The sequence below is a fragment of the Phycodurus eques genome, chromosome 22, assembly GCF_024500275.1.
Source record: "Phycodurus eques isolate BA_2022a chromosome 22, UOR_Pequ_1.1, whole genome shotgun sequence".
In the NCBI taxonomy this organism is placed as follows: Eukaryota; Metazoa; Chordata; class Actinopteri; order Syngnathiformes; family Syngnathidae; genus Phycodurus; species Phycodurus eques.
In genome coordinates this window covers 1766986-1793197 of record NC_084546.1, presented here as the reverse complement: position 1 = coordinate 1793197, position 26212 = coordinate 1766986, and the positions used below count along the sequence as shown (strand labels likewise).

Below are 26212 nucleotides of genomic sequence, written 5' to 3'. Positions count from 1 at the left end.
GGACTTTTCCCTGCCCGGCTACCATTGGTTGGTTGTCGAACCATGCACGTTTGTTTAAAAAAAAGAAAACATGCCTCTAAGTTCATTTATTTTGAGGTTATATTTGGTTTCACTTTGGAGAGTGCATAGATGCAACGTATATCGAGCCGTTATTTTCTTGTCTTACGGCTGCAGCTTCGAAGGTTCGAGACAACTACAACTACTTCCAGGTTACCTCCAGTTTTTCATCCGATTGGCCATTGGTTTGTTGTCAAGCCACGTGACCAAAGGCAAGCCCGCAACACCCCCAGCGCCAAAATTCGAAATACGTTTATTTTTTTTATTTTTTTTAAAAAGGGAAAAATACGCTGCGTGTCAAAAACACTAAAGCGAGTTTGTGTCAGCTTTTTACTTCGCAACTAACTTTGGCGACGAGTAGGAATCCACCAAGGACACGCGGCCGTCGCCGTAATGTGAAGGTGAGGCTTCGGTTAGCTGTTGCAGTTACTTAGCGCAGTTAGCCTAGCTTGGCAATCTCTTCAAATAACAATAAACCTTCGCGCTGATCATGGACACAACTGTTGTTTCCGCCTTAATGGTTGAATGTGCATGCTCGGTGCTCTTGTAAAACAGTATCTCGTGAACAAGAAGCTAATGTGATCGTAGCTGGCGACCTACGTTACGGTATTGGAGCACACGTAAAGTAATGGGAGACCAATTCATGCGAATTCCATCAAATATGACAAATGTGCTTTGGGGATGAAGCTACAAGTACAAGGAGCAGACTCGACGCCAACATTGTTATAACCTACCTGTAACCCTTTTGTCCTACAGCCCGCCCACCAAAGAAAAAAGACCCATAACACATTGACACAGTACCCCCGAGGTTAACTTTATGTTTAACTAATTATTTGTCTTTTTCCAGCATATCTGCAGGACATTTTGTACAACACTTTGACCATGAGACGGAGCCCAAGGAGACCCCTGATCCTCAAAAGACGAAAGTTGCCCTTTCAGCAGAACAACCCGCCCGCCAGTCCGCACGCGTCCGTGCCCCAAGGAGATCCGGCGAGTTCGTCCGCCCCGGAGCACTTCCCGGACGGCGTGCGCGTCCTGGATCACCCCGTCTTCCCCGGCACACAGGTGGTAGTCATTCCCAAGACTGGCGAGCGGCACAGTGTCATCGAGGCGCTCGCCGTCAAGGGCAAGGAGAGCGGTGTCCAGGGGCCCAACAAGCTCATCCTCCTGGGTGAGAGCGGCAGCCTGGACTCGGGCTCGCTGTGCCAGACCGATGAGGCCGCCGGCTTTCCGGCGAGCGCGGTGGGACAGCGGGTGTCTCAAAGCGCGGCGTTCATTGGAATCAAGCAAGGTATTAAGGAACTCTAATTAGTTTCTTGAACACATCTTTAGCACAACAAGTTGACAGTTTATGGTCAATGTGTATTTTTATTCCACATAGTTAACTTAATACAGCTGGGAAAAGGCATCAAAATCTTCTTCAGCAACATTTATGATACATAGGGTGGCACGGTGAACGATTGGTTGAAACATCTGGGTTTACTTGTTTGTCTTTATAATCCCCGTGAATTACTTTCGAGAACTTTGGAGGCGTATGTTTTGTTTATGTCCATTTTCTGTCGCATTCCAGTGCAAAAGGAAGAGGACGGCAACCGTTTTGACGACAGCCTCACCAACATGCAGTGGTTGGAAAGGAGCGACGCCTTGCAGCCAGGACCTGGCGACGACAAATTCAATAAGGAGAACCAGACTGCAGTGGCCGTGTTAGAACGAAGACCGAATATTCTGCATTCTGTGTGTGAAGCAGCATGTGGCTCACCATCCAAGGTTATTTTGAATTGCCTGTCATAAGTGAACAGTTGTGTGTTTGTGATCGCGAGGCGACTGCCTATTTAACACATTCACTGCCATTGACGTCTTTAGACGGGCCCCGGCGCTCGCCCAAAAAACGCCGCATCTGAAAAGCCGCCCTTCTCCTACATGGCCATGATCCAGTTTGCCATCAACAGCAGCAAGAACGGCCTCATGACCCTGAAGGAGATCTACAAGTGGCTCCAGCACCACTTTGACTTCTTCAGGGTTGAGAACAGGCGGGGCTGGAAGGTGCTAACAACCAGCGTCCGCTGTGTCGTCATCAGCGCCATTGCTCACTGTGGAGTCTTTTTTTCTTCTCTCCTCGCAGAATTCCGTCCGCCATAACCTCTCCTTGCACAAAATGTTCCTCCGAAAGATGTCGCCCAATGGAAAAGTTTCCTTCTGGACCATTCGGCCGGACGCCAATCGAGGTCTCACCTTGGATCAGGTCTACAGGGTCTGACTCGCATTTGAATACTCAACTTTATGCAGCCTAGCATGAATGTTTTTTTAATAATAAAAAAAACTTTATTGATGTTTCTCTTGCAGCCCGGTTGTAACCCAGTGGCAGCCCCTTTTGCCCAGCCAGTACTGTCTTCACCTTACCAAGTAAGATGCGCATTTGCACTTGTTTTGATTCCTGGAAATTAGGACTGGGCAATATGACATTTCAAATCATTTTTCACCCCAAAAAAATCCAATTTTTTTTTTTTTTTTTTTTTAAAGAAAACATGAAGCAAAAGCACATCTTTGAAGAATATCATGAGATGGTCCCCCTTTGGGCACCATGACTTTGTCAATGTTCGGCATACTTGACAAAATAAGTGAAATGGATCAAGCGCCCAGCTATATTTGAAGTCTGCTGTCACATTAATGGATCTTTCGTGTGTAGTGCGTCTGTTGTTAATGTTCGTCTTTTTCTCACAGCAGCAGCAAATGCCTTCTGGTCGCAAGAAAGCACCTCCAGGCTGTGGTGAGTTCTCAAACATAAGAAAAAGACAAAAAGAACAAACTGTTTTGACTTGAAATTTTTGTTTCCACGTTCCTATGTTCAGAGAAGCGCCTGAAACCTCTCCTCCCCCGAACGCCCTCCTACCTGATCCCCGTCCAGCTCCCCCTCAGCGCCACGGTGTGTTTGTCTTCCTCCTTCCCGTTGGCTCCTCCCCAGGCTCGCCACGTAGCCGGCAGCTCCTGCAAAGCCAAAAGGAGCAGAGAGGCTCCAAAGGTGGCACATTTTCTGACATGTTGGGGTCCAAAGCAGCAACTAACTCATCATCAATTTACGGGAAAACAATCATAGTTTATTGAATCTGTTAGGAAAATGATGGTTATATGCAGCTGTAATATGAATAACTTGTAAGTGACGTGCATTTGAACCCGAAGCAACCCCAGAAATGTAGCTCAAACTAATAGCTCTTAGCCTTAATCAGTATCCGAGAAGTAGCTGTGACTTTCAAAAAAGTTGGCGAGTACGTCGTCACTCCCTCTTGTGTGATATTAGTCGATTTTCATTTGGTCTCGTTGAATCATTAAACAATACAGTTGAAGCGACACTAATCGTTAAACAAACACTAATAGGGGGAAAAAAAACAGATTTGGCAATAAACTGTCATGCAAAATAAAATGGTTTCTGATTATTTGATGAATCAGTAGAATCGTCGGTTTTAAAAATGTTTGCTAGTGACAGCCCTAGAACCCGGCAAGCTGTCAACTTCGTGGATTATCTGTCTTATCCTTCCCTTTCACACAGGACAGTTTTGATAGGTCGTGAGAGGCTCTTTCCTATGGAGCAAAGTGAATGACGAGGTGCTGATTGTGACGTCTGTGTGGCCACCAGGTGGCGCTTGCGAAGAATGACGCTCCGCGAGCTAAGGTGTTGAAAGCGGAGGCGGAGCGGGTGCGCGGGAGCCCCAAGGCGCTCGCCCGGAAACAACAAGCTGGCAGCTCCCGACGCAAGCAGCGTCTGGTGCGCTCGCAGCACGAAGAACCGCTCCTGGTGTGCTCGCAAGACTCGGAGGTGGACTCTGGCATCTCCGCCGCGTCTAGCTGCCGGGACGCCGAGGCCGACCACCAGGAGGGGCGTCTCCCCTCCTACGAGACCCCCGTAAAAGCGGGCCGCCGCCGCCTGGTCTCCTCCACGCCCAGCAAGCCGCCGGTCGAGAACTGCGGGCAGAGCGCGCTGGACTTCAGCCCCATCCGCACGCCCCTGCACGACTACCCCGCCTTTAGCCTAAGCAGCACCCCCCTCCAGGACTGGGCCCTCTTCTCCGACGCCACCTCGCCCGTCTGGCAGAGCGCCTGCTCCAGAGAGCTGCTGGACGGCGGCGACACCCCGCCCGCCAACCGCTCTCTCGCCGAGGGCCTGGTGCTGGACACCACCAGCGACAGCCTGAGCAGGATCCTGGTGGACTTCAGCCTGGAGGACATCCACGACCTGGGCTTGGCTGACGTCAACCTGTCGGAGATCAGCCTGTCGGAGATCATCCCGCAGTTCAAGTAGTCCCAGGGCTGAATTCCCATCGGTGTTTGTTGGCCAGTCACGCAAATACACACACACACACGCAACATGTGCAGCTACATGCACACTCTCCTAACCCTTGCATACATAAACGCAAGCACTCACAAACGGACGTACATGCAGATTCGTACTTGCGCGTGCTCAAAACATACACACGCACACCTACTCGTACACCAGCACATGCACACTTTTGCACATTTTCACACCGTTCGGCCGTTGAAATCTTCCCATTGAACCTTGTTTTTTGCTTTACAGTCGAAAAATCTTTCCATCGAGCGTTTCATTTAATTTCACATCTGCTCGACAGCGCTTTGAATCACTTTTGTTTTATGTCCTTTAGACGAACTGCCTCGTTGACACTTTTGTTGTTTGTGTATTTGAATCTATGTTGATTTGCACATTTTGTTATTTAAGTTGAGGGTCCTTTGTTGCCTGGAAAGATACTTCCGCCTGCCAGTTTGGGGGTTTAAAAACATTTTGGGGGTGCAAGTTGTTTAGCAATAAGATATTTGAAACAAATAGCGCAATAAGAAGCACTACTGTTGGTAGCAATAGGGTTGTATTAGTTCAACAGTGTTAGTTCATGCAGTGACTCCAAGAAGCACAATGGAAATATTCCTGCCATCATTGTTCTTATTCTATGGTGGTACAATAAACATATTGTTGCCTTTCAACACAACTTGTACTCTCGTTTATTCGAACATGTAGAGCGTTACACGCTGAAAGACAAAATGTAAAAAATAGTCCGACCGTGTGTTCATGTTTATAACTGTGTACTCTAGAAAAAGCGAAGCTGTCTACATGGGTTTAGAAAAGAAAAAGTTGTTTTGTCCTTAGTAGGTCTTCACGTCCTGCTGGGCCACTTCCAGAAGGATCTGGAGCTGCTTGCTGCAGTAATCTGAGGAGAGGAGTTGCAGAGAACGTGACATGTCACGAAGGCTTTCTGTTGTTGTGCCTTCTAAACCATTTGTGTTTGTGTGTTAGGTGACGTTGATAGATGGCAATTTTGTAAAACCTTAAATTTGGATGTACTCGACTATTTCTACAATGTTCAACACTGCAAAGCCTTTCCACGACGTTCCTATGTCACTAACCTTTCTGTGGTGTTCATAACTTTTTATGATATCTGTATGTGTTCTATTTAATTTGGGTCATTTGAATGCGTAAGGAGATATTTCTCATTTGAAAAGTGCCTTCAAATGGCAACGCTCGTGCTTATCGGTGATCCGTTCTCTGCATCCGTGTCAGGTGTGGGGCGCGACTCACCGAACACACGTCTGCACCCGGGCGGCAGCCGGGAGCGGCGCACGACCGCGTAGTACACCGGCACGCCCGTCAGCGTCAGGGCGCAGCTGCGGCCCGTGTTCCAGGGGTCCGAGTACAGCGACAGCCCCACGATGAAGAAGCACACCGCGGTGAAGGTGACGGGGATGACCAGCGGGACCTGCGAACGCCACCGGTGAGTCGCAGACAAAACCGCAGCGCGACTTTGTGTACCGCCGGGGTAAAGTTGACCTTGAAAGGCCGAGGGAGCTGCGGGAATCTGTAGCGGTGAACGAGCATCCCCAGCGTCGCCAAGGCGATGAAGAACCAGCGAGCGAAGGAGGCCAAGCTGATCAGGTGCTGGATCTCTTCGGTGATCAGCATCAGCACCACCAGCGGGTACTGGACACAGATGGAACCACACGTGGCATCCCGCCGCTGCTCTTGACTTTCTAATGATTGTGACGAACTTTTACCAGGAACAAGACGGCAGGCAGCGGCGTGTGTCTGCGTATGTGAATCATGGAGAAGATGGGGGGCCAGTGGCCCTCCCTGGCCCCCACAAACAGCATCCTGCCACACAAGTCAAGCATTCAGCAAAGGTAAGACAAGTCCTGTAATATGCGTAGCATTCATGTAGCAGTGTGTTTTATTTATTTAGTTTCAGAAACATGTATGGTAAAGATGTGTCCTTTTTTTTGAAAATTCATCAAATGAGGCCCTTGAGCACAAAGGTTTTCTCACCCCTTGCTAAGATATCTTGAACCGCGACATTGGCTCACCTGGGTGAGGAAAAGAATCCCCCGTTGAGGGCTCCCAGGCAGGACAGCGCCACCAGCAGAGGGATGACGGCGGACATGCCCTGGAGTGCACGGCTGGCGAACGTCTGCGGTGGGGAAAGGCACAGCACAGGGTAACGCCCGCGGCTTCGCTCGTTAAACCCGGGGCTTCACGACGTTTGAACTGCGTGGCGTCTTTCTGACCACGGCCACGGCGTCGGACAGTAGCAGCTCGCCGGGCGTCATCACCGTGTAGTAGGACACGTTGACCAGCACGTAGAGCACCGTCACCGTCACCATGGAGCACACGATGGCCAGCGGGATGGTCCTGAGCCCGCACCGCAGCAAATTTGAATGGTTTTCCCAAAACGACACTGATGTGGGTGGGAGAGGTACCTGTTTGGGTTGATGACTTCCTCCGTCACCGTGTTGAGATAAAACCTGAAGGGACGAGAGAGGTAAGCTGTCAATGAGATCCTGAGGGCGGGCTGGGCGATTAATCCCTTTGGAGTGATTACGTTTACTGCCCGTGATGGCCGAACCCTCAAGCGACGATTTGGGGGGGAAAAAGGCAACTGGGAAATATTGGAATTGTTAGTCTTGAACATTTTTTTTTTTATTTCATTCAATGAATGTATTGTTCATCTATTAAAGATTGCGTTTATATACACGTTTTGATGAGACACACCTGTAAAGAAAATTATTGTTATTATTTTTTTATTATTCATTATTTCTGTGGAAGTTGAGGATGGGGGGGAAAACAATGTTTCAAGGCTAGTTTGGTCCCAGAAAAATTCAATTAATCCGAGATGGGGTGGGGGGGTAAAAACAAAAAGCAAAACTTGTTTCGATTATTGTCATTGTCATTTGCGTGTTCATTCATAAAAGAACATTTCAATCTTATAATGTAAATTATGAATTAAAGAAATGTGGAAAGAGACAACACTATTCTTTAAAGTAAGAAAAGAAAATACAAATTAACAAAAGTTGAATGTTACAAAATATTTAAAAAACTACTAATAATCTTGTTGCATTATTTTTTTGTTTAAAAGTTTTGTTTTGTTTAAGATATCACTTTTTGGGGTAAATATATTAATGAAAACAAGTGATTTTTTTCTATTGTAAAGGAAAATGGAACATTGTCAGATATCACACAATTTTTTATTGAAAAAAAAAAAGTTGAATTTCGCAAGATATCACACAGTGTTTTTTATAATTGTATTTAAAAAGTAACACTATCACACTAATTGCTATTACTTTCACTTGCTTATCTGTATGTGTCCCTTAGTGGATTTATTCTGGACAACTTTGCTTTTAGCGCAAATTGTAAATATGTTATTTTTTTTTGTGCGGGGGGGGTTTAAATGGGAGACTTTATTTTGTTCTTATTTGTTTTATTTCGGTGTGCGCGCGCTCACCATCCTCCGTATGCATACAGGCCGTTGTAAAACGCCAGCGGCAGCCTATCCGGCGTCAACGCCTCAAGCTCGAATCCCTTCTGGAAGTTCTCCGTCTTCCCTGAGCAGAAGACGACAACCACGTTTTAAGGTCTCGTTTTAACCCGAGTCGCCTTTCCGCAGCCCACCTTTGGCCAGCGCCATGATGCCAGGCACGATGATGAGGACCAGGGCGAAGGTCTTGATGAAGGTCAAAGTGACCTGGGTGCGCGAGGCCACGGTGACGCTCCAGCAGTTGATGGCCACCACGAAGGCTGCGGCGATCAAAAAAAAAAAGCGGGTAAGTGGGAAAATCTGAACAGCAATGCATCGTTGGTAAGAGAAGAAGGAAGAGAGGGCGGAACTTACTCACTCCCAGGATGCTGACCAGTCGGATGAGCGGCGTGGGCGCCTCGCAGGGGGCAAAGAACGGCTCCACCACGTAGCGGCCGAAAGCTAGCGACACGTAGGAGGCCACGGCTGGTCTGGAGAAAACATATATTTGACATCATAGGGATTTTGAATTTTACAAAAAAGAATAAAAAGTCAACTAAAAATCCTGAAATAGTGATGAGGGAGTAGGTCACGAGTGAATGATTCCGAACCCAGCGACTGCGTTCGGAATCATTCACTCATTGCCTACTCCCTGGTCACTACAAAGGACTTTCAGTGGAACTAACTCGAGCTGCTACATTTAAAAATCCCTTTGCGGTGATTTTTACATAGTGGACTAGTTTGAAATAACCCACCTGATGAAGAGGAACTCCACCCACAGGCGTAAAAAGGCAGGAAGTGGGCCCAGGGTCTCCAGTAGGTAAGTGTAGTGGCCCCCCGATTTGGTGAAAGTGGTGCCTAGCTCAGCGTAGCACAGCGCCCCTAATAGTAACAGTGCACACATCACCATGCGTTGCTAGTGGCTACGGTGTTGCATCCTTAGAAACCTCGTCGGTACAACCACTTGGAACTCCCGTCGTGAATCGTTTGCAGCCTAAACATGCTGCTATCGAAACTACGGGCAGAAAAAGAGCAAAGTCTTTTTGTGGGATCGTTTTGCACAATAGTTTGTTTACATTAAGAGGGCACATTCAATCATTCAGGCTGGAGTTTGCCGCCTGACCAGGCTGCCTACGCAATCAGAAAGTCAACAAGCAGAGAGACGAGTTTTGTTCGGGATGGCGGAGAATGGATGTCATGGCTTGGCAGGAGCTATCAGAGGTCACGATTAACACATTCACTGCCATTGACGTCTTGAGAAGTCAAATATCCATGTTAACTGGGAAGGCTGGCAGTGAAAGAGTTAATTAATAAGTCACGTCTAACTGATGCAGTTTGCTGCCTAGCGCCCTGTCTTGCCGGCTGTTCCTACCCAGCAAGGAGAGCACGCCACAGAGCGCCCACACCACCAGCGAGAGGCCCACGCCGCCGCTGTTCGCAAGCACCCCCTTGGGGGCGATGAAGATGCCGCTGCCCACCACCGTGCCGATGATGAAAGACACGGCGCGCACCGGGCCGATCTCCCGCCGCAGGCGCACCGCCTCGCCGTCTTCCTCCTCCTTCTTCTGCCTCCCGTCCATGCCGATGACCTCGCTCTCGTTGGATGAACTCAACGCAAAGGATCGTCAACGTTGAGGAACGAAGGGGCCACCGAACGGCCGAAGATGCCCTCCCCGAGCTTCTCTGTCCCTCCTAACTTCCTCCTTCACTCATTGGCTCTCCCACCCGAGCCCGACCACAGGGAACAAAGCTGGGGCCTCCCCCCGGGCCTCGAGGGCAAACTGGCCGTTTAAATGCTGGGGCGCTCTGTTTTGTTTTGGGGTTTGTGTGACAGAGAAACAAAAAAGAGGAGGAGGAGGAGGAGGAGGAGGGCAGCAACCCGCCCGGCGAGACCCCTCAGCACTGATTATGTGTGGCGGCTCGCATTCCAGTTATTTTGCCAGTAAAAACGTTGACAAAAGTGTGAAAACAAGCCAGTGACACTGTGCAATGTTTCTCATAGTCGCAGGATGCACTTAAAAGAGAGAAATATCATGCAAAGTGTTGATCCAGGTTATATGTTTTGCTCCATTCGTGTTTAGAGCAACGGATGACGAACAACTTTGTTTTCTTCTTGGAGTTATGCATCTGCCGAGGCGGACTACTGCACTTTGTTTCTCCTCCGCAAGAGGGCAGCGTAAGCTCACATTTTTATTTATTTTACTTCGTCATGAGAGCCTTTTGATGTTAGTTTTTTTTTAAAATCCCCAACTTTTCTTGTCTTTTCCAGTTTGCGGAGGCGAAACTGGCCTTACTCGCTCCAGAAGTGAGCTTCGGATTTTCCGTGAGCTTCGGCCGCTCGCTCCCACAGTACAAGTAGGCCAAGACGATATTTTTGTCCTTATTATCGCGTCCCAGACAAACCTGCGTCCTAATACTTTTTTCCAAATAATGTTGTGGTCAAACAAATGTTTTGAAGCCATCAACCTTTGTGGTTTATGGTGTCCGTGGGACGAAGTGAATCTTTTTTTCAAGCCTATACCTTACCCTAGTATTTTTGTTCGACTTTGGGTTATTACTTATACTTATTGCCGTTATAGTACTTTCAAGCCTCAACCCGTGTCCCAATCCTTTTGTCCATATATGGCGGTGTCCCGGTTGACCCGTGTCCCTATATTTCTTTGGGCGAAATAGCCATTTGAAGGCGGAAACCCGCGTCCCAATACTTTTGTCCGTTCTCTGTCAAGCGCGCCGCTCCATGTGTGTGCCGCCATTTTGGCCGGAGAAGAACAAGCGGCAAAGGTGCTGATGCTGATGCTGCTGCGGCGTTTCAAAGCGGGGCTTCCGTTCCAGGCGGCGTGGCGTCACCGTGACCAAACACCTCGGCCCGCTTCTTGTTGCTAGGATACGCCTGCGTCCACCCCCCTCAGTTCCCGCCATAGTAGAGTAGGACCAAAATGGCCTTGGATTACTTAAAGGGACGTCACAGATTCCTCCTGAAACCAGACCATTCCTGTGTAGTTTATTTCAACGGGCCAATTTCTATTTAAAAAATGGGACATATTTTTCGTTAAACATAGTTTGTTTGTTTTTCATTTTGTCGGGCTTTCCTTCCCGTCTCCAGCAGGAAGTCGCCGTGACGAACTCGCAGAAGGTTGAGGGAACATCCAGTCAGGGCAAATGATCGGAACGCCGAACGATTCTTCTTTCATCTTCCACGTCGGCGGCTGTCTTATTGACTTTTGACTGACCTTTTGCGTCCGCGCTCCGCTAATCCCGGGAACGTCATTCACTTTCCGGAACCTTCCGCATGTTCACTGAGGGCCCGTGCGTGTTCCTACTTTCAAGTGGAGACGTTAACGCTTGTTCATCACGCGGGATAGAAAATGGGAACATTTTATTGTGAGAAAAAAAAAAAAAGTTGTTTGTATGTTTTGGGAATGTTTTTGTATTTTTTGGGGGGGGTGGAACATTTCTTTGCAGTTTTTTTGTTTTTATGGGAAAATGTCTGCAGTAAAAAAAAAAAAAAGGAACATTTTTTTGTAGTTTTCTTTTTTTTAACCCCAAATTAGGAACATTTCTTGAAATTGTATTAGTTGTTTTTTTGGTTTTTTTTATGGAAACATTTCTTTTTAGTTTTTGTAGTTACATTTTTTTTCCAAAAGATGATAACTTTTCTTTGTAGTTTAAAAAAAAATAATAATAATTATGGGAAATGTCAAAAATGGGAACTTTTCATAGTTTAAAAATGGGAACTTACCTTTGTATTTAGTCAGTGGGAAAATGGTTTGGTAGTTAAAAAAAAAAATGTATCTTTGTAGTTTTTGTTGTAAATACAAAAATGGGTACATTTCTTTGCGGTTTTGAAGAGGAAAGTGTCACTTGACTTCACATCCGTGTGAAAAAGGTCAAACCCGACCTCACCCTGGAGTCCAAATAATAAGCCCGTAATGCGGATTACGGCGGGAGGGACTCCGACTGTTCCCGTAAATTCCGACGACATCTTCCGTCGTGCCGCTCTTGACGTCCAGCGAAAGGACGCGGAATGTCCTGCTGAGTCAAATGGATCAAAATGAAGAATTCGGATCAAATGAAGAATTCACGAATGTGATGAGTCATTTGTTCCAACATCACAGATGAGTCGTTTGGACACAACAGGAAGGAAGAAAGGAGGGAGGAATTGTCTGCTGCCATTTCTTTGCTCCTCGCCAGTCTGAAGTATTGATGATGACGATGGGTCAAGGGCACTAAGTATACCCACACCTGCTGGGCGCCTCTCACCGTGGGCAACTCCAGAGTGGACGAGAGGGCAACCCCTCTCGAGAGGACTGGTACCAGAGCCCAAGGCGTGTGTGCGGGCGAGCCCGACTGCGTCTGGTCGGAACTTCTCGACCTCGCACACCAACTCGGGCTGCGTCCCTGCCACAGAGGTGACATTCCGCGTCCCTCGAGCCAGCTTCTGTAGCCGGGGATGGGATCGCCGATGTCCCCCGCCTTCGGCCACCGACCGGCTCGCGCTGCACCCGACCCCAATGAGCCCGTGGGAAGGGAGACCCACGTTACCCTTTCGGGCTCTGCTCCGCCCTTGCCTTCGAGCCCCACCTCCAGGCCTGGCTCCAGAGGGGGGCCCCGGTGACCCGCGTCCGGGGCAAGGGAAACCTCGATCCACTTATACTTTTCATCATGGGAGTGAGCCTTTGAGCCGTCCCTCACCTCGGACCTGTTTGTCATGGGCGACCCTGCCAGGGGCGTGAAGCCCCAGGCAACTTAGATCCTAAGATCATTGGGACACACAAACCCCTCCACCACGATAAGGTGACGGCTCAAGGACGGGCTTTTGAAAAATGGTCATTATTTTTGGGGTTTAAATTGTGACCATTTCCTTGGCTTCTGCTGGCGTAAGCGCATCGTGGAGCAGATGTTTGGGGCTCAGCTTCTGCCCGTGCGCGACCTGAGCGCCAATCCGGCGCGGCGCTCAACACTCTCGTTTGCGTCTTTGCGCACGGAAAAGAAGCGGAGGCGGCCGGTGGACGGCTTCGATTGGGATTGCCTCAATGCTCCCCCAGTGGGATGTCTCGCCACACACACACACACACACACACACACACACACACACACACACACACGTCAACATCCACTCAGGAGGTGGAGGAAGTACAGTAAATTGGTGTGTGTTCTTCGGGCTGCATGTACCTGTGCAGCAGCAGGACGTGCGAGGCATAAAAAAAAAATCTTCATTAGCGACCGTCTGTGGGCTTCGGGCCCCAGCTGCATGGTCGCCTGGCAACTGCAACCGCCCGGGCCAATCGGGACCGCATGCAACAGGAGTTCTCGCCTGTAATCCACCGAGCAACATCTGGAACGCTTCCATTGTCGAACGTGCATATATTGACGCTTTCGTTCGGCCGGAAGAAGGTCGCAGAATGTTCCGACGTCCATAGTCAACGTAGTCGTTTGTGTGACGGGAGTTTGTCGTTAGCTCAAGGCGAATAATGGCAGCAAGTTAGCTTTCAGCACCACGGATAGTGACGTCAATCCCGAGGTGTTTGCGCTCTCAGGTACCATTTTGAAATGAAGGCAACTTGCTGGCTAAACAAGCGGCGGTGGAGGTGGACAGTTGGGTGTTACCGTGGCAACCAAGAGACAAGGGTATATTACAGTCAGTTCCCCCAGAATTGTGTTCCAAATGTATTTATTCCTTTTTTATTGATATGTTTAAATCTCTCATTCAATCATTAGTTTATTCAACTAAGCATAAACATTTTTCGCTTATTTCATAATATCTTTGAATACATAGCAATCAAAATAAAACCGGCAATATTTGACGATGCAAGTATGTGTTTTACACGACCACCTGTGCGAAGAACTGCGGCATCTGCGGGGGGTTCCTAATCAAGTGTCCCGCGCCTCCTGATTGGCCGGCACCCTTAATGAGGATGAAAAGCACAGCTGCAACTTTAAGACTCCCCTCCTCTTCCTCCCCCTTGCATCTCCATCAATGGTCTCTCCCAGCTTGCCGCCTCCTCCTCCTCCTCCTCCTCCTCTTCCTCCTGGAGCTCTTCTTCGCCGCGAAGCGACACCGGAAACATGTCGTCGTGGGCACGTCGTTCGTGACCATGATGATGACGATGATGATGAAGGTGGTGGCGGCGGCGCCAGTAGAAGCGCGCCGGCCGCGCCTTCTTTATGCCGATCGGACGTACCACTGAGGCCAGCTTGGGTGTTTTTTTATATTTTATTATTATTATAATTTATTATTATTTTTTTTGTAATTCGGAAGAGCGTGCGCAAGCTGCGGACGAGCGGAGCGTCGGCGTCGTGAACACGCGCGGTGAGAAGGTAAGCGCGCTCCTGACCTACATCGCCAAGGTGATTGTGCGCGTGCTTGACATTGCGGGGGGTGGGTGCTCGGTGGCATGATGTAATGCACTTGAGACAATACCCGAGCGTGCACGCCCCCCCCCCCCCCCCCCCCCCCCAACTCTCCCACACACGCACACTATACCGCTTGGCTGTCTGAATGAATGAACGCACACGCATGCATTAGATGCCCACTCGAGGGTGAACAGGAGACGTCAGCTTTTCAATCCACACGCGCGCTGCTCTTTTAATGAATGAGCATGCATGCATGCATGCATGAAATTGGTGTGCGTGTGTGTGGAAAGCAGATGTGTGGTCATACAGTAAAGTATTGAGACGCGTACCGTGCAGGAAGTGAACACGCGCGCATCGAATTCCAATAATTGTGCGTGCGCGAGAAGGAAATGTGTAATTATGTACAAAAATATTTGGACACATACAGGAAGTGAGCCGTGGCAGAAATTGCGCTGGTTCTTCCGCACCAAACTCCAAATGGGTTCTGCTCCAAACTATGTTTCCACAAAGGAAGCAGCTCTCCCTGATTGGTTGATTGATCCATTCGGAGGTATGTCCCAATACTTTAGTCTCAATCCGAAACTTTCTGACCAGCCTTTCCGTTCGTATTTCCCACGCACTCGAATCCCAGAAATGCTCAGAAAAAGACGTCGTCGGCTTTCATTCCAAATCAGCGGTTGCCGGACATGAGAATTTCTTTGATAGCATCGGGCCGGCCCGACTCGACGGGTTGCGTTCTCGGCGGGCTGCCTGCCTTTGAATCGATGCGAGTGCTCGCCGCAATCTCGGTCGGCCCCGTTCATAAACGCGCACGCTTCCGAAACATTAGCAGCGTGGCTAACGCTGTCGTGTTGTGAGAGGACGCCGCAAACCGTTTCATCCCTCACGCGCTTTTGATTATCACACCCGTCCGCGGTCCGTTTAGGCGGCAGACTAGGCGGGCCCATCAAAACTCCACCAGTCGATTTCTGATGCACGCCCCGTTTTCTTCACTGACAGACTTGAGTGATGTTTCGCGGCCTTTAATTACTGTTCGCATTTTAATCTCGACACACGTCATGTTTGACATGTTACGCAGCCCCTTTAGGCGGCAGACTATCCAAAATCGCCCAATTGACGTTCGATGCACACGTTTTAGCATCCTTCACTTAGCATTGGCATTTTGATCTTCTTGTTTGACACGTTCCACAGCCCATTTAGGCAGAATTCTATCAAAAATCACCCAGCTGATTTATGATGCCCATCTCTCGCTTTATTCATAAGACTGACTGATGTTTAGCTTCCTTTAATGACTGTTGGCATTTTGATCACGACACAATTCATGTTCGAGGTCTTACGCAACCCCTTTAGGCAGCAAACTATGAAAAATCAACAAGTGGACTCGCAATGCTCTCTCTCTCTCTCTCTCTCTCTCTCTCTCTTCATTTTTAAGCGGGACTGAGATTTAACAGCCCTTAATTAGTTTTGGCAATTTGATCTGGACAAACTTCATGTGTGAAGTCTTACGCAGCCTGTTTCAGCAGCAGATGAGTCGGGAGCCATCAAAAAGGGAACAATTGATTTTCCAACGTCCGTCCCTCCCTCGCTTCATTCAGAAGACGGACTGACTGATGTTTAGCGCCCTTTAATTAGCATTTTGATGGCGACATACTTTTCCCGCTGCCCGTCAAGGCTGCCGTCTAATGTTTGGTCTTCTCTCCAAACGTCGCACTGACTGCGCTCCATTAAACAATGTCCGGCCGGGCTTATCTCCAAAGCGGCAGCGTGCCGTCGCGAGGCACCTTTTCATGTACACTCGAGGACGCCGTTGCTGTTTTTTCCTCTTTTCTTTTTCTTTTTTCCTCTTTTCTGCGCGCACAAACGTTAGCCTCATTAACAAGATTAGCAGGAGGCGATTGATGAAATTAGCTGCGGCATGCTGGTTTGTTCCCACTGCGGCCGGTAACGAGGGGTATTATTCAGATGTGATCTGGATTTGGAAGCGATTTTAATGCCATTTTTACTATATTAGCGTTAGCTCGTCGAGTCGCTCAGTGGCCACTCTGCTACCCATTGATTCTTAGTCGACGGCGCGGATGATTTAAAGGGCCGTCACGGCGGCGGCCGCGGGAACGGGACAGAGGGTTATCGCATGTGCCGTGTAGCAGAAAAACGTCAATTAACGGCGCTCGTCCGGGGAGACGTAAAACACCGGGCCTCCATTTTGATATACGACCCATCCGCCAATCACGAGCCACGGAACTATTTGGAATGCATCGGCAGTCCGCGATCTGGCCCGCCCTCCCGCTTAAACGTTAGCGGATGGCGGCTGAATACCGAGCCGGCGGGAATCTGGCCGGAGAGTCTCCCAATCTTGCCAGAACCTGCCGGGACACAGGCCCGACATGATAGCCCGGCCAAGAGCGAACCGGGCCCGGGGCTGAACCTCAAGCGGCTTCCCGGTCCCTACGATGTCTTTGCGGGCCAAGGTTCCGCCACGAGCGCCAAATGCAGGCCAAACACGCCTCCCGCGCGTCCTCTCGGGTACGAGACGCTCACGGTAGCGAGCCCCGTCGGACACGGCGTCAGTATTATTAGTCGCAGACGTGACAGTCGAGCTAGCGTTAGCTTGAAAGGCTGCAGCCGAATTTGTTTGATTTTAAGGACGGGCGTTCAGAAGACATGACAGTCCAACGATTCTTTTAGGATTCAATCTGAAGCAGTAGACTTGTCGTGATCTTCTGCTGGTTGCAACAAGCGGTCAAAGTTATGAGCATTGATGATGATGCTTCATTATGGTAGCAACTATGGATGATTTATTATTAGGTAGTATTTAGCAGAACAATGAGTCGGCCTTGAAATACTTTCCCCATCTCGTGGTTGTCGTAGTTGAGTTATAAATCGAACTTGATATTAAGCTTGTGCATGTTAGCATTGAGATCTCGTTTGACTTGCTTCCCGGCCCTTTTAAGTCGCTGACGAGAGAGACTGGCCTGACGCAACTCTGCCTGAAGACGCAGCGGCGACATGTGATATACTATATATATATATATATATATATATAGTATATGTATTAAGCAGGAAAGTAGTCGTACTTGCGTCACTGCCACGTAGACGGAAGTCTCTGGCTTTATTTGTTGGGATTTCTATCTCTGTGTGCGTCACGTTTGATGTTCTCTGCTCCCTGTTTTAGGCGCATACAGTGGTCCAAAGTTGTTTTGTTTCCATTTTTCAGACAGGGAATGAAAACGTATATGTTTTGTAAGTATTAGTTGTGCGGTTGTTGTTCTGCAGCGGCAAGATGATGTGCGAGGTGATGCCCACCATCAGCGAGGACACGGCGCCGAGCCAGCGCGGCTCGCAGAGCGGCTCGTCCGACCCGGACTCGCACTTCGAGCAGCTGATGGTCAACATGCTGGACGAGCGAGACCGCCTGCTGGACACGCTGAGGGAGACGCAGGAGAGCCTGGGCCTGTCGCAGCAGCACCTGCAGGACGTCATCTACGACCGAGACTCGCTGCAGAGACAGCTCAGCTCCGCCCTGCCGCAGGTAGGACGCCTGTCAGCGCTTTTGGAGTTCTTTGTTCAAACTGAAGGCGAGCAGGTGTTTTTTATTTTTGTTTGGGACTCATGTTGAATCCTTTTTGCATTGACGAGTGGTCGACGCAAATGGTTGCCGTCTGATATTTTGGAATCGTTCTTGTGTTGCCGAGCACGTTCCCAAAGTGTGCCGATGATGCTCTCGGCAAGACTTCAGACAAATCCCAAATCAGATTCTGCGATTTTCTTTTTGAACCTTTGTGACTCATTTGACCGTACTTTACCTGCCTGCGATTTGCTACGCGACAGCTTCCTGAAACTTCAGACGTCTGGAGTCCAATATTTTGTAATCATTCCTGTATGAAGTAGCGTTCCCCCCCCCCCCCCCCCCCCCCACCCCCCGAGTCTGTCAATGATGCTTGTGGTATTTTGGCAAAAAAAACCAAAACAACAACAACAGGAAAGCATGAAATGTGGACAGTCTGATTCTTGGCACTTTTCGCCCCAAAAATCTGAAAAAGCGCACTTTCTACCTACGGATTTTCACCTTCACGTAATATTTTGTCATCATTTCTGTATCGATTCGTGTTTTCACAAAGCGTGTCAACGTTGCTCGTGGCAAGAAATCAGACTTCATTGATGAGCGGATTGGTGGCTTCGCCAAATGTGGCTGAGATTCGGCGCGCTACTTTTCTGAACTCTTTCTGAAAGCGAACCCACAAATGTTTGATATTCCGTACACATTTGAAAGAATATTTGGCGTTGCGCCAAAGTCAAAGTCGGCGACGTTTGGGAACGTTGGCGCCGTCTCTGCTGACCAAAGGGAAAGTGGTGGCTGGGAAACAAATGATTATTTACACTGGTCACCGTGACGACCCCACAAGATCCCGTTGTTGTCCAGGGGACGCGCCTGTCAACTTCCCATCCGCCCTCTTGTGGCAATCGTTTTAAACTCCCAAATGTCACTCTTTTACCCGCTCGGTTCGAGACCGGTCGATAACTGCTGAGTCTGAGCGTGCCGGTGCTGCGCCCGCGTTCGTGGCCTCATTTCGGAGACATGCCGCGGCGGCCTTTTGAACGTGATGTCGCTTCCTGACACCCCGCGGCGAGATTTAGCGCCGCCGCCGCAGCTAGCGTCTCTCGGTCTTCGCAGTCGTGTCCTCTTCGTGCGGTCGTCACGGCGACAGATCTGCGCAAATGTCTCCACGCACCGCAGCGGCTGAAATAAAGGCACTGTGGCGAAGGACGCGAGTGGAGGCAAGCTCGGTCGGTATCACGCTGCCGCAGGCTGCGCGTCGACTGTATTGAAAGGGGAAGGGCGGTGTGCCCCCCCCTCCGTGGAATCATTAAAGAAGCGTTTTGCTTCCTGCCGGTTCATATCATAGCGGTAATCATAGCTCCACCGAGGCCTTCTACCGTCCGGATATGAATAGGCACCGAACGATGCGCCCGTCTCCCGCGTGCGTCGGAATCTTCCCATCGAGGTGCACGGATCGTTCACTGGGAAGTGAAGGAAAAAGAGCGTAACGCCTCACAATTGTCATCAAGGTTCCCAGATCCGACGCCTTTGTGTGACTTCCCAACCTTTATTGAGCCAAGGCACATATTGGTTATGATAAAAACCACCCGACAAAAATCCACATGACTCGGCCTTCCGTGGGGGGGGGGGGGGTTCAGCCCAGGACAGAATCTGGATCGTAATGTACTGTACTTCTGCCCTCCTTCTTCCCTCCGGGCCTGTCAGCTGGCCTTCTCTTCCTCGGGATCGCGTAACCCTCCCCCAAGAGGACCGAGGAAAGAAAAGGGAAAAAAGGGCGCCGCCGTGTAGTTTATTCTCTGACACGCTTCGATAGTTTTTGCGTTTGAGTCGGCCTTTAATCGGGAGCGGTCCCGACGGAGGCGACATATCAATACAGCGGGAAAGGGTAAGGCCCGATGAAGGTGAAAGATCGCTCGGTCGTCCCGGGCACCGGACGGGAGGGGTGGTTTTCGGATCGGGCGAACAATGCCACGCGGAAGCATTGAGATGCTTCATCATTGACGTCATTGAAGTTCCAAAGCGGCAAAGATTTCATTGCACTCCATTGATCTTTGCTCGGGTTGCGATCAAAGAAACGTGTGTGTGCGTGTGAGGAACACGAGTCGGCAAAATTCACGCCGCAAGGGACAAAGGTTTGCGTCTGTGTGTCCTCCAATCAAAAAATGCTTCCGTAAAGGGGTTTCTGGGGAAGTTTCAACCCCTGAACCGGTTTGACTTCGCAACCTGAAAAGACGCGGCAGGTCTGCCACGTCGCTTGCGAGCAACCACTTGAAGGGTCCGTTCCCAAGGATCAACTCGGCCAAGAGGTTTTGTCCGACGGCTCCCGGATTTGGACAACGCATTCCAGACAGATTGAGTTTTGCGTCGTTGCTTGTGAACGAAGCCCGGCAGCAGACTTTGATGTCTCGCCGGAAAAACACGAAACTCTTAACTCAAATTCTGAGCTTGACCCAACATTGTGGGAAACTATCCAATTGAACTTTCATTTTTGTTCATCGATCCATGCAACAGGCAGAGGGTCCGAAACAGGCCCAGATTTAACACTTGGCGAGTAAATCGAGAGGATTCTTTCATTGTCCGCTAGCTAAATGCTATTGTACAATGCAAAACGCCATAGACGGGCAAACGGAACGAGCATCGATAGTTACGGCTTTATACACCTTAAAGCAACAGGCCTTTGAACACAAATGGCGATGCAACACATGTAAATAGGCAATGTAGCAATACTCCAAAGGCGTGTCTTTTCTCCTTTGCGAAAAAAACGATCACTATTATTGCAGCTCAGTCAGTCAGGTGTGAAATTCTTCTTTGTCTGCATCGCTGTCTGTCTATTATCCTGCCCCCTGGTGGCCAAGCCATGTACACCAGAAGGAGCGAAAGGTTTATGGCGCTTCCATTCATTTCAATGCGGAACACATGAAATTTGTACTGTACTGCTTTAGATCATTTGTCAAACTGCCCAATATCCCTCAAATGGGTTTGGTGTGTACGTTTTTCGGGAAAACCTGACGTAATACCCAATCAAACCGATCGCCGGCAAACGATGATCTGGTCTGAGATCAGTTGCCGGTTCCTCGCTAACCTCTTCGCCTCTGAATGCTCCACTTGAACGCCAGGAATAGAACATGATGTCATCGGCAGCAGCTGAGGGGACAAGGACTCGCTCTCGCTCTCTCTCGCTCTCGCTCTCGCTCTCTCTCTCTCTCTCTCTCTCTCTCTCGCTCTCGCTCTCTCTCCAGAGACTGCAACCCCCCACCTCGGGAGATAACAATACATAAAATATCCCCCACACATTTGCGGTTGGCTATCTGGGGAAACTGTCCACCGCTTTTGGCTGAAAAACGTCTTTGCGTGTTTTGTTCTCTTTCTGAAATCCCTTGAGACGGGAGCGGCCAATAAATATTTCAAAAGGTCCGTGTGACAAACTGAAACAGCTGACGAGGGCAACGCCGACACGCTAACCTCAATTGTGTTAAATATGAATATAATATCTCCCGCCGCCTCGGGCCTCCCTCCCGGCTTCCCGCAGAACGTCACTCCTGACGCGCAGGCGTCGCCGCGGGGGGCTCGACTTAATTAACTCTTTGACTACGCGCCGTCGACGGGTTGCCAGCCGGAGGTGGTCGTTCACTGAAGTTAGACGTGGATGATGGCAGCCCGACTTTCTTTTTAAAGAGAGGATCGCCCCGCGTATCGACGCGTCGCTTCCCGCATCTTCCAGACGGAGAAGAAGAGGGTACCATCGGGGGCCTCGAATCTAAGCGCCGAGTGTGTCGATGAGCTCCGGCCTGCGCGACGACAGATGGGAAACAGCCTCGCGCTCGTTTGGGCTTCAATTGCTGATTAACACCGACAAACAAATAAACGGGACGTGAAAGGGCAACAAATTGTGAGAAAATGAGCATCGACGTGGGGATTGCACTTCGTCGTGTCATCAAGCGGCTTGAGGCACGGCGGGATCAATTGCGCTAGCGTCTTTTCAAGCGGCGGGCAAGCTCGCGTATGAGACGCGTTTGCGTTCAGAGCACATGGAAGCAAATGTTCGACATTTAGCGCCGTTGCTCATTCTGGATGATCTTGACGTGTTTTCTGGACGTTTGCTGGGCGAATCACAATTTGTCGACATCGAGGAGCCCACCATTTTAGGTTGAACGGAAAGAGCGCGTGGACTCCTTTTCCCGGCATTTACAACGAGAGCAGGAAGAACGGACGTTTAGGCACCCATCCGAAAACTATCGTTGCCCCTCATGGAATTTTTTTTTTTTTCACATAAACTTTGAAGTCCCGTGGCAACTTCCTCACGGCGGCGGCGAGTCACACGCACAGCGCTGAGCAAAATGTCGCCATTGTTTCCCAGCACAAAGAGGCGTTTTTCCGCGACTCCGCGGCGGCACGTGAGCGTCACAGGTTCGGCCGCAAAGAGCTGCAGGGTCAGGGACGAGGGGGGCGTGATTGTACCTTGAACTCTCAACGCTTTCCCAATTTAGCCGCAAATGTCGCTAACTGATGTCGCACGCAGCACGTCAACCCCGAGCCGCCGAAATCCACGCGTCAAATAACGCAGCGGTGCGGCGTACGACGTCGGCCGATGAGCGATGCAGAAAAGTCTCCAAATCGTCCTCGCTTCCTTCTTCGGCCACTTCCTGTTGAGATGATAGCTTTGCGCGCGATTCTGCCGCCGTGAATTCCACGCGAAAGGATCTAAACGCCACCTTTGTGCACCGATCGCTCGAAAGATAAGAGAGCTCCGCGGAAGGTTCTGGCGCGTGCGAGCGTGAGGCAGCGGCATGACACGCGGCCGTGTGAGTGACAGCTAAAAAAAAAAAAGTAGGTCGCGGCCAAACGTCGCCTCTGGTGAGACACGACCAAAGATGAAAAAAATAAGAAAGATGAGATTTGAAAGTAATGGACGCCTCCGCTAAGAATATGTGTAATGGCCAACATTTTTGCTTGAAGCCTTAAATACACTACAAACTACGATCCCAAAATCACATGAATATCATTTCCAACTCACCTTATAGCATCACGCCTCAAAAGAAATGATTTGTTGAAAAACGGCACCTCAGTGTGAGGACTGGTGTGTACGTCACTGATTTGCAACCCATCAAAATCATTTCTTTTGCAAAGCACTACTTTCGTCGAACTGAAGCTGCGCAACTCACTTCGACATATTTCCTCGGAACCAGCATGGCGCCAATCCACGACCGTTGATTAAACGAAGCTCCTCAACTCACTTCCACATAGGTCCTTGGCGCCAAGATTGCGTCAAATCACGACTTTTGTCATATTGAAGCTCCTCCGCTCACTTGAACGTAATTCCTCGGTACCGAGACGCCACAAGCAGAGCGCTATTGGGATTGGGTTGATTCATTTCGTGACACGGTCGCAATTCGCCACGCCGGTTGTCCTACTTTAGCATCAGCCGCGCACAAGAAGACCGACGACAACTCGAGGGAAAACAAAGACGCCCTTTTTAGCCGTAGCCGCTCGTCATGCGAGCTGGATTAGCATGATTAGCGTGATTAGCATGAGCTCACATGACTACACAACCTTTCGTGACAGAACGACAGCCAGAAGAGGAAGAGCGGCTCTTTGTGTGTTAGCGTGGCTTAGCGCGATTAGCAGGACTGCCGTTGAGGAACAAACAGTCAGAGGCCATTTTTAGAAACAACAACAATTTCCTTTTGCCAATTTCCTTTCTCATCTTCAATAGAACATCTCAGAATAGCAAGATCAGCAAGCCACGAGATATTTTTAACTTGAACTCTTTTTGCTTTTTCACCTTTTGACAGATGAGACAAGAATAAAGCTGTTTGCTCTATTTAATCTCTGCAGTCAAACGTGTTGTAGGAGCTTTTCTTTCCCAAAAAGCGTGTTTTTGTTTTCGGTTTTGTTTTTGAAGAACTGGAAGCATACAGATGATGCTGTTCGTCTTACAGTTGGATGCTGCCGTCTTGTGGTCAGATTAGGCATTACATTCATCTTAGTCATGTAATTTCTTTCTCATCCTTTCTGTCAACCTTTTTTTGCATATATTGTATGAATAGATTCCTCATGTGCTATTGTAAACATGATGTTCAACATCTATTTGTACAAAAACATTTAATCATTGATTATTTTGAAGTATATCCTGAAAGTTGGCACAAAAACTTGAAAATTGATCTCAAAAGTGCTCGAGCTAACGCCTTAATTTCTTCAGAAAAACCGAATTCAAGCCGTAATATTTTATATTTCATCTTCGATCTCTTGAACAAAAAGAGTCGAGCGGTTGCTGTACAAATGGTATCCAGCAGAGGGCGCCATCGGAGGTCCACAGTGCAGCCTTCAGTGCCCAATGTTTCAAAATGACCTCCAGCAAGGACTTTGTTGTTTGCAAAAGAATCTGTACAGTGAACAGGAATATGCAAAGGTGTCTAACTGAGCACTGCTCCCCCACATTTTCCTAAATTTCCCAGATAATCCTCTTGGCAATAATCCAACACCTGCAATTTCAGCTCTTATATAACTTTATGAACACTTTCAGGCTCCCTAACCAAATTTTGGAGAGTAATGTGGATTTATGTCCAAATTTTCAGTACGTTTTCATCTCCAAACCTCGTTAGACTCGCTGGCAAGTAGAAAGATCCCACTGTTATTTTGATTTTTTGGTCAAAAATGTGAGCGCTATCCCTCGTGGGGGCGTTAATCAGGAACTGATGAGATTGCCTCCTCTTCCTCTTCCTCTTCCTCTTCCTCTTCTTCCCGGTCTTCACTTGCTAGACTGATGAGGCCCAAGTTGCACATAAAGAAAGCAATGGTGGGAGGAGATGTTTTTGTGTTGCACTTGCTGCAAATAAAAAATGAGACCGAGAGAGAAAAGTTGAACTTCTGCAAGATGGATGGCGTCAATAAGAGAGAGGATGATTTTATTTCTTCTTCTTCTTCTTATTCTTATTATTATTATTTATTCGGGGGGCTCCTTTTGTGGTTCTCATCAACCTCAAAATATTCAAAATCAATGTCGTATTGACGTGTTCCATGACAAGAATTTTTTGAAATTATGATGATTATTTTTTGAATGTTGGAGCCGATTGTGTGGCGCAGGTGTACCTAATGTTGTGGTCAGTGCCATGAACATTTTCCTCCTCGTGTCAAGTCGGGACTGAGGAAATTGAGTGCTTTTAGCTTGAGGCTCCAGTTTTTTCACTTTTTCTTAAATTTCAAATTCAGTATTTGTTTTTATGTAGTTATTTGCTAGCAATTTTCATATATATTTTAATTTAGTCATATACGTTTGGATGCATATTTATTGGTTCTGTTTTTGTTTTTCTTTATTTCGATGCTATTTTTATATCCATTTTTCCATTTGTTCGTCTTTATGTAAACATACTTTATCATTGTATAATTTATATTGTGTATGCGTTCAAATGTTGTTTTATTTCTATTTTATTTTGTCGTGCGGTCATTTCATTTATTTGTTCACCACTTAACTGCAGGCTATTTCTCATATTCATCTTTCTCTTAGTTTGTTCTTTATTTTATATTGTTTAATATATGAATTTATGTCTGTATTTTTTATTTATCTTTTTCATTTCATCTTTCTACATTTTAGGTCATATTTAGATTTGTTTTATTGTATGTATTTTTTCAATTAGAATCTACAAAACAGTTTATTCCCCCCCTCTATTGTTAATTCCTTGTTTTGTAGCTATTTCATACATATTGAATTTATTTTTGTAATTGTTTTTTGTTTTGCATCCCAAATAATCAACACTTCCTGCTTGGACGTGATGGTCTCTCGGCGGAGTTTAGGATTTTGGCACGCGCATTCCAGCCTTGCCTTCTTGACATCCAAATGAAAATAACTGAATAATTCCCGTCCATGACTGTTGTAAAAGCTTTTTCCAACACTTTTAATTGGTATTATTTGTGCATTTACCAATGATTTATGTATGTCTTGTTGTGATGCTCCCTCAGCTGATTGGCTGGTGAGGATGATGAGGAGGAGGAGGAGGAGGAGGAGGAGGAAGAGGGGGAGGAAGAGGGGGACCGACTGGTGGGAGGTGACTGTCAGTTGCCGCTGGGTCGCGCTTAATCCGCCGTGGCGGCAGCATCTGTCCGAGCCGCGGGCGTCTCGGTGGCACCATGGAACCCGACCGGCACGGTTCCTCGGGCGGGTCGCGCCGCCACGCCGCCGCCTAGCGCGCGCGCATCTTGTGTTGATTTTTCTTTCCTCCCTCTTTTGTTTGCTCGACGGCGATCATGCCCTGATCTCGGAGGCTTTAGCCGGGCGGGATTATGATTTTCTCCGAGGTGAGCGCGGGGACGAACTCCCCCAAGGCGCACCCGCCCAACGGCACCCGCTTCTACACCTTCCAGGCAAGTCACGTGACTTTTACACTACCGCGCTCCTCTTTTTTTTTTTGTTTTTTTTTCTGGCAATGGAATCTAAATCTAAATGATACAAAAAAGAGAATGC

The 26212-nt window shown here is 48.5% G+C and overlaps 3 protein-coding genes across 11 annotated transcripts in view; 2 read left to right on the top strand and 1 right to left on the bottom strand.

Moving 5' to 3' along the window:
- The first annotated feature begins 284 nt into the window (after positions 1–284).
- On the top strand, positions 285–5169 carry foxm1 (forkhead box M1). 2 transcript variants are annotated; one of them, XM_061667558.1, is made up of 9 exons: positions 285–458; positions 905–1348; positions 1628–1824; positions 1921–2100; positions 2180–2299; positions 2401–2460; positions 2779–2824; positions 2907–2980; positions 3689–5169. In XM_061667558.1, the coding sequence occupies exons 2-9, from the start codon at positions 940–942 to the stop codon at positions 4349–4351; spliced, it is 1749 nt and encodes a 582-aa protein (XP_061523542.1). In that variant the 5' UTR covers positions 285–458; positions 905–939; the 3' UTR covers positions 4352–5169. The 2 variants fall into 2 exon arrangements, with proteins under 2 accessions (XP_061523542.1, XP_061523541.1); XM_061667557.1 differs by having other exon boundaries at positions 2180–2308.
- si:ch73-352p4.8 (cystine/glutamate transporter) lies at positions 4256–9539 on the bottom strand. 2 transcript variants are annotated; one of them, XM_061667560.1, is made up of 12 exons: positions 9214–9539; positions 8597–8723; positions 8217–8332; positions 7997–8122; positions 7830–7929; positions 6808–6852; positions 6616–6739; positions 6415–6518; positions 6109–6205; positions 5885–6034; positions 5636–5813; positions 4256–4321 (listed from the first exon to the last, which is right to left on the bottom strand). In XM_061667560.1, the coding sequence occupies exons 1-12, from the start codon at positions 9419–9421 to the stop codon at positions 4317–4319; spliced, it is 1380 nt and encodes a 459-aa protein (XP_061523544.1). In that variant the 5' UTR covers positions 9422–9539; the 3' UTR covers positions 4256–4316. The 2 variants fall into 2 exon arrangements, with proteins under 2 accessions (XP_061523544.1, XP_061523543.1); XM_061667559.1 differs by lacking the exon at positions 4256–4321 and adding an exon at positions 4931–5267.
- A 4341-nt stretch (positions 9540–13880) lies between these two features.
- The window catches only part of ppfia2 (PTPRF interacting protein alpha 2), a 39882-nt gene continuing 27550 nt past the window's right edge, over positions 13881–26212 (top strand). For 4 of the 7 annotated variants that reach the window (XM_061667564.1, XM_061667561.1, XM_061667563.1 and 1 more), the window contains exons 1-2: positions 13881–14159; positions 17469–17724. In XM_061667564.1, coding sequence (XP_061523548.1) covers positions 17476–17724 — 249 coding nt within the window. In that variant the 5' untranslated portion in view covers positions 13881–14159; positions 17469–17475. Of the gene's footprint in view, positions 14160–17468; positions 17725–25816; positions 26113–26212 lie in introns of those variants that run through there. The other 3 variants (XM_061667567.1, XM_061667568.1, XM_061667566.1) reach the window with 2 other exon arrangements.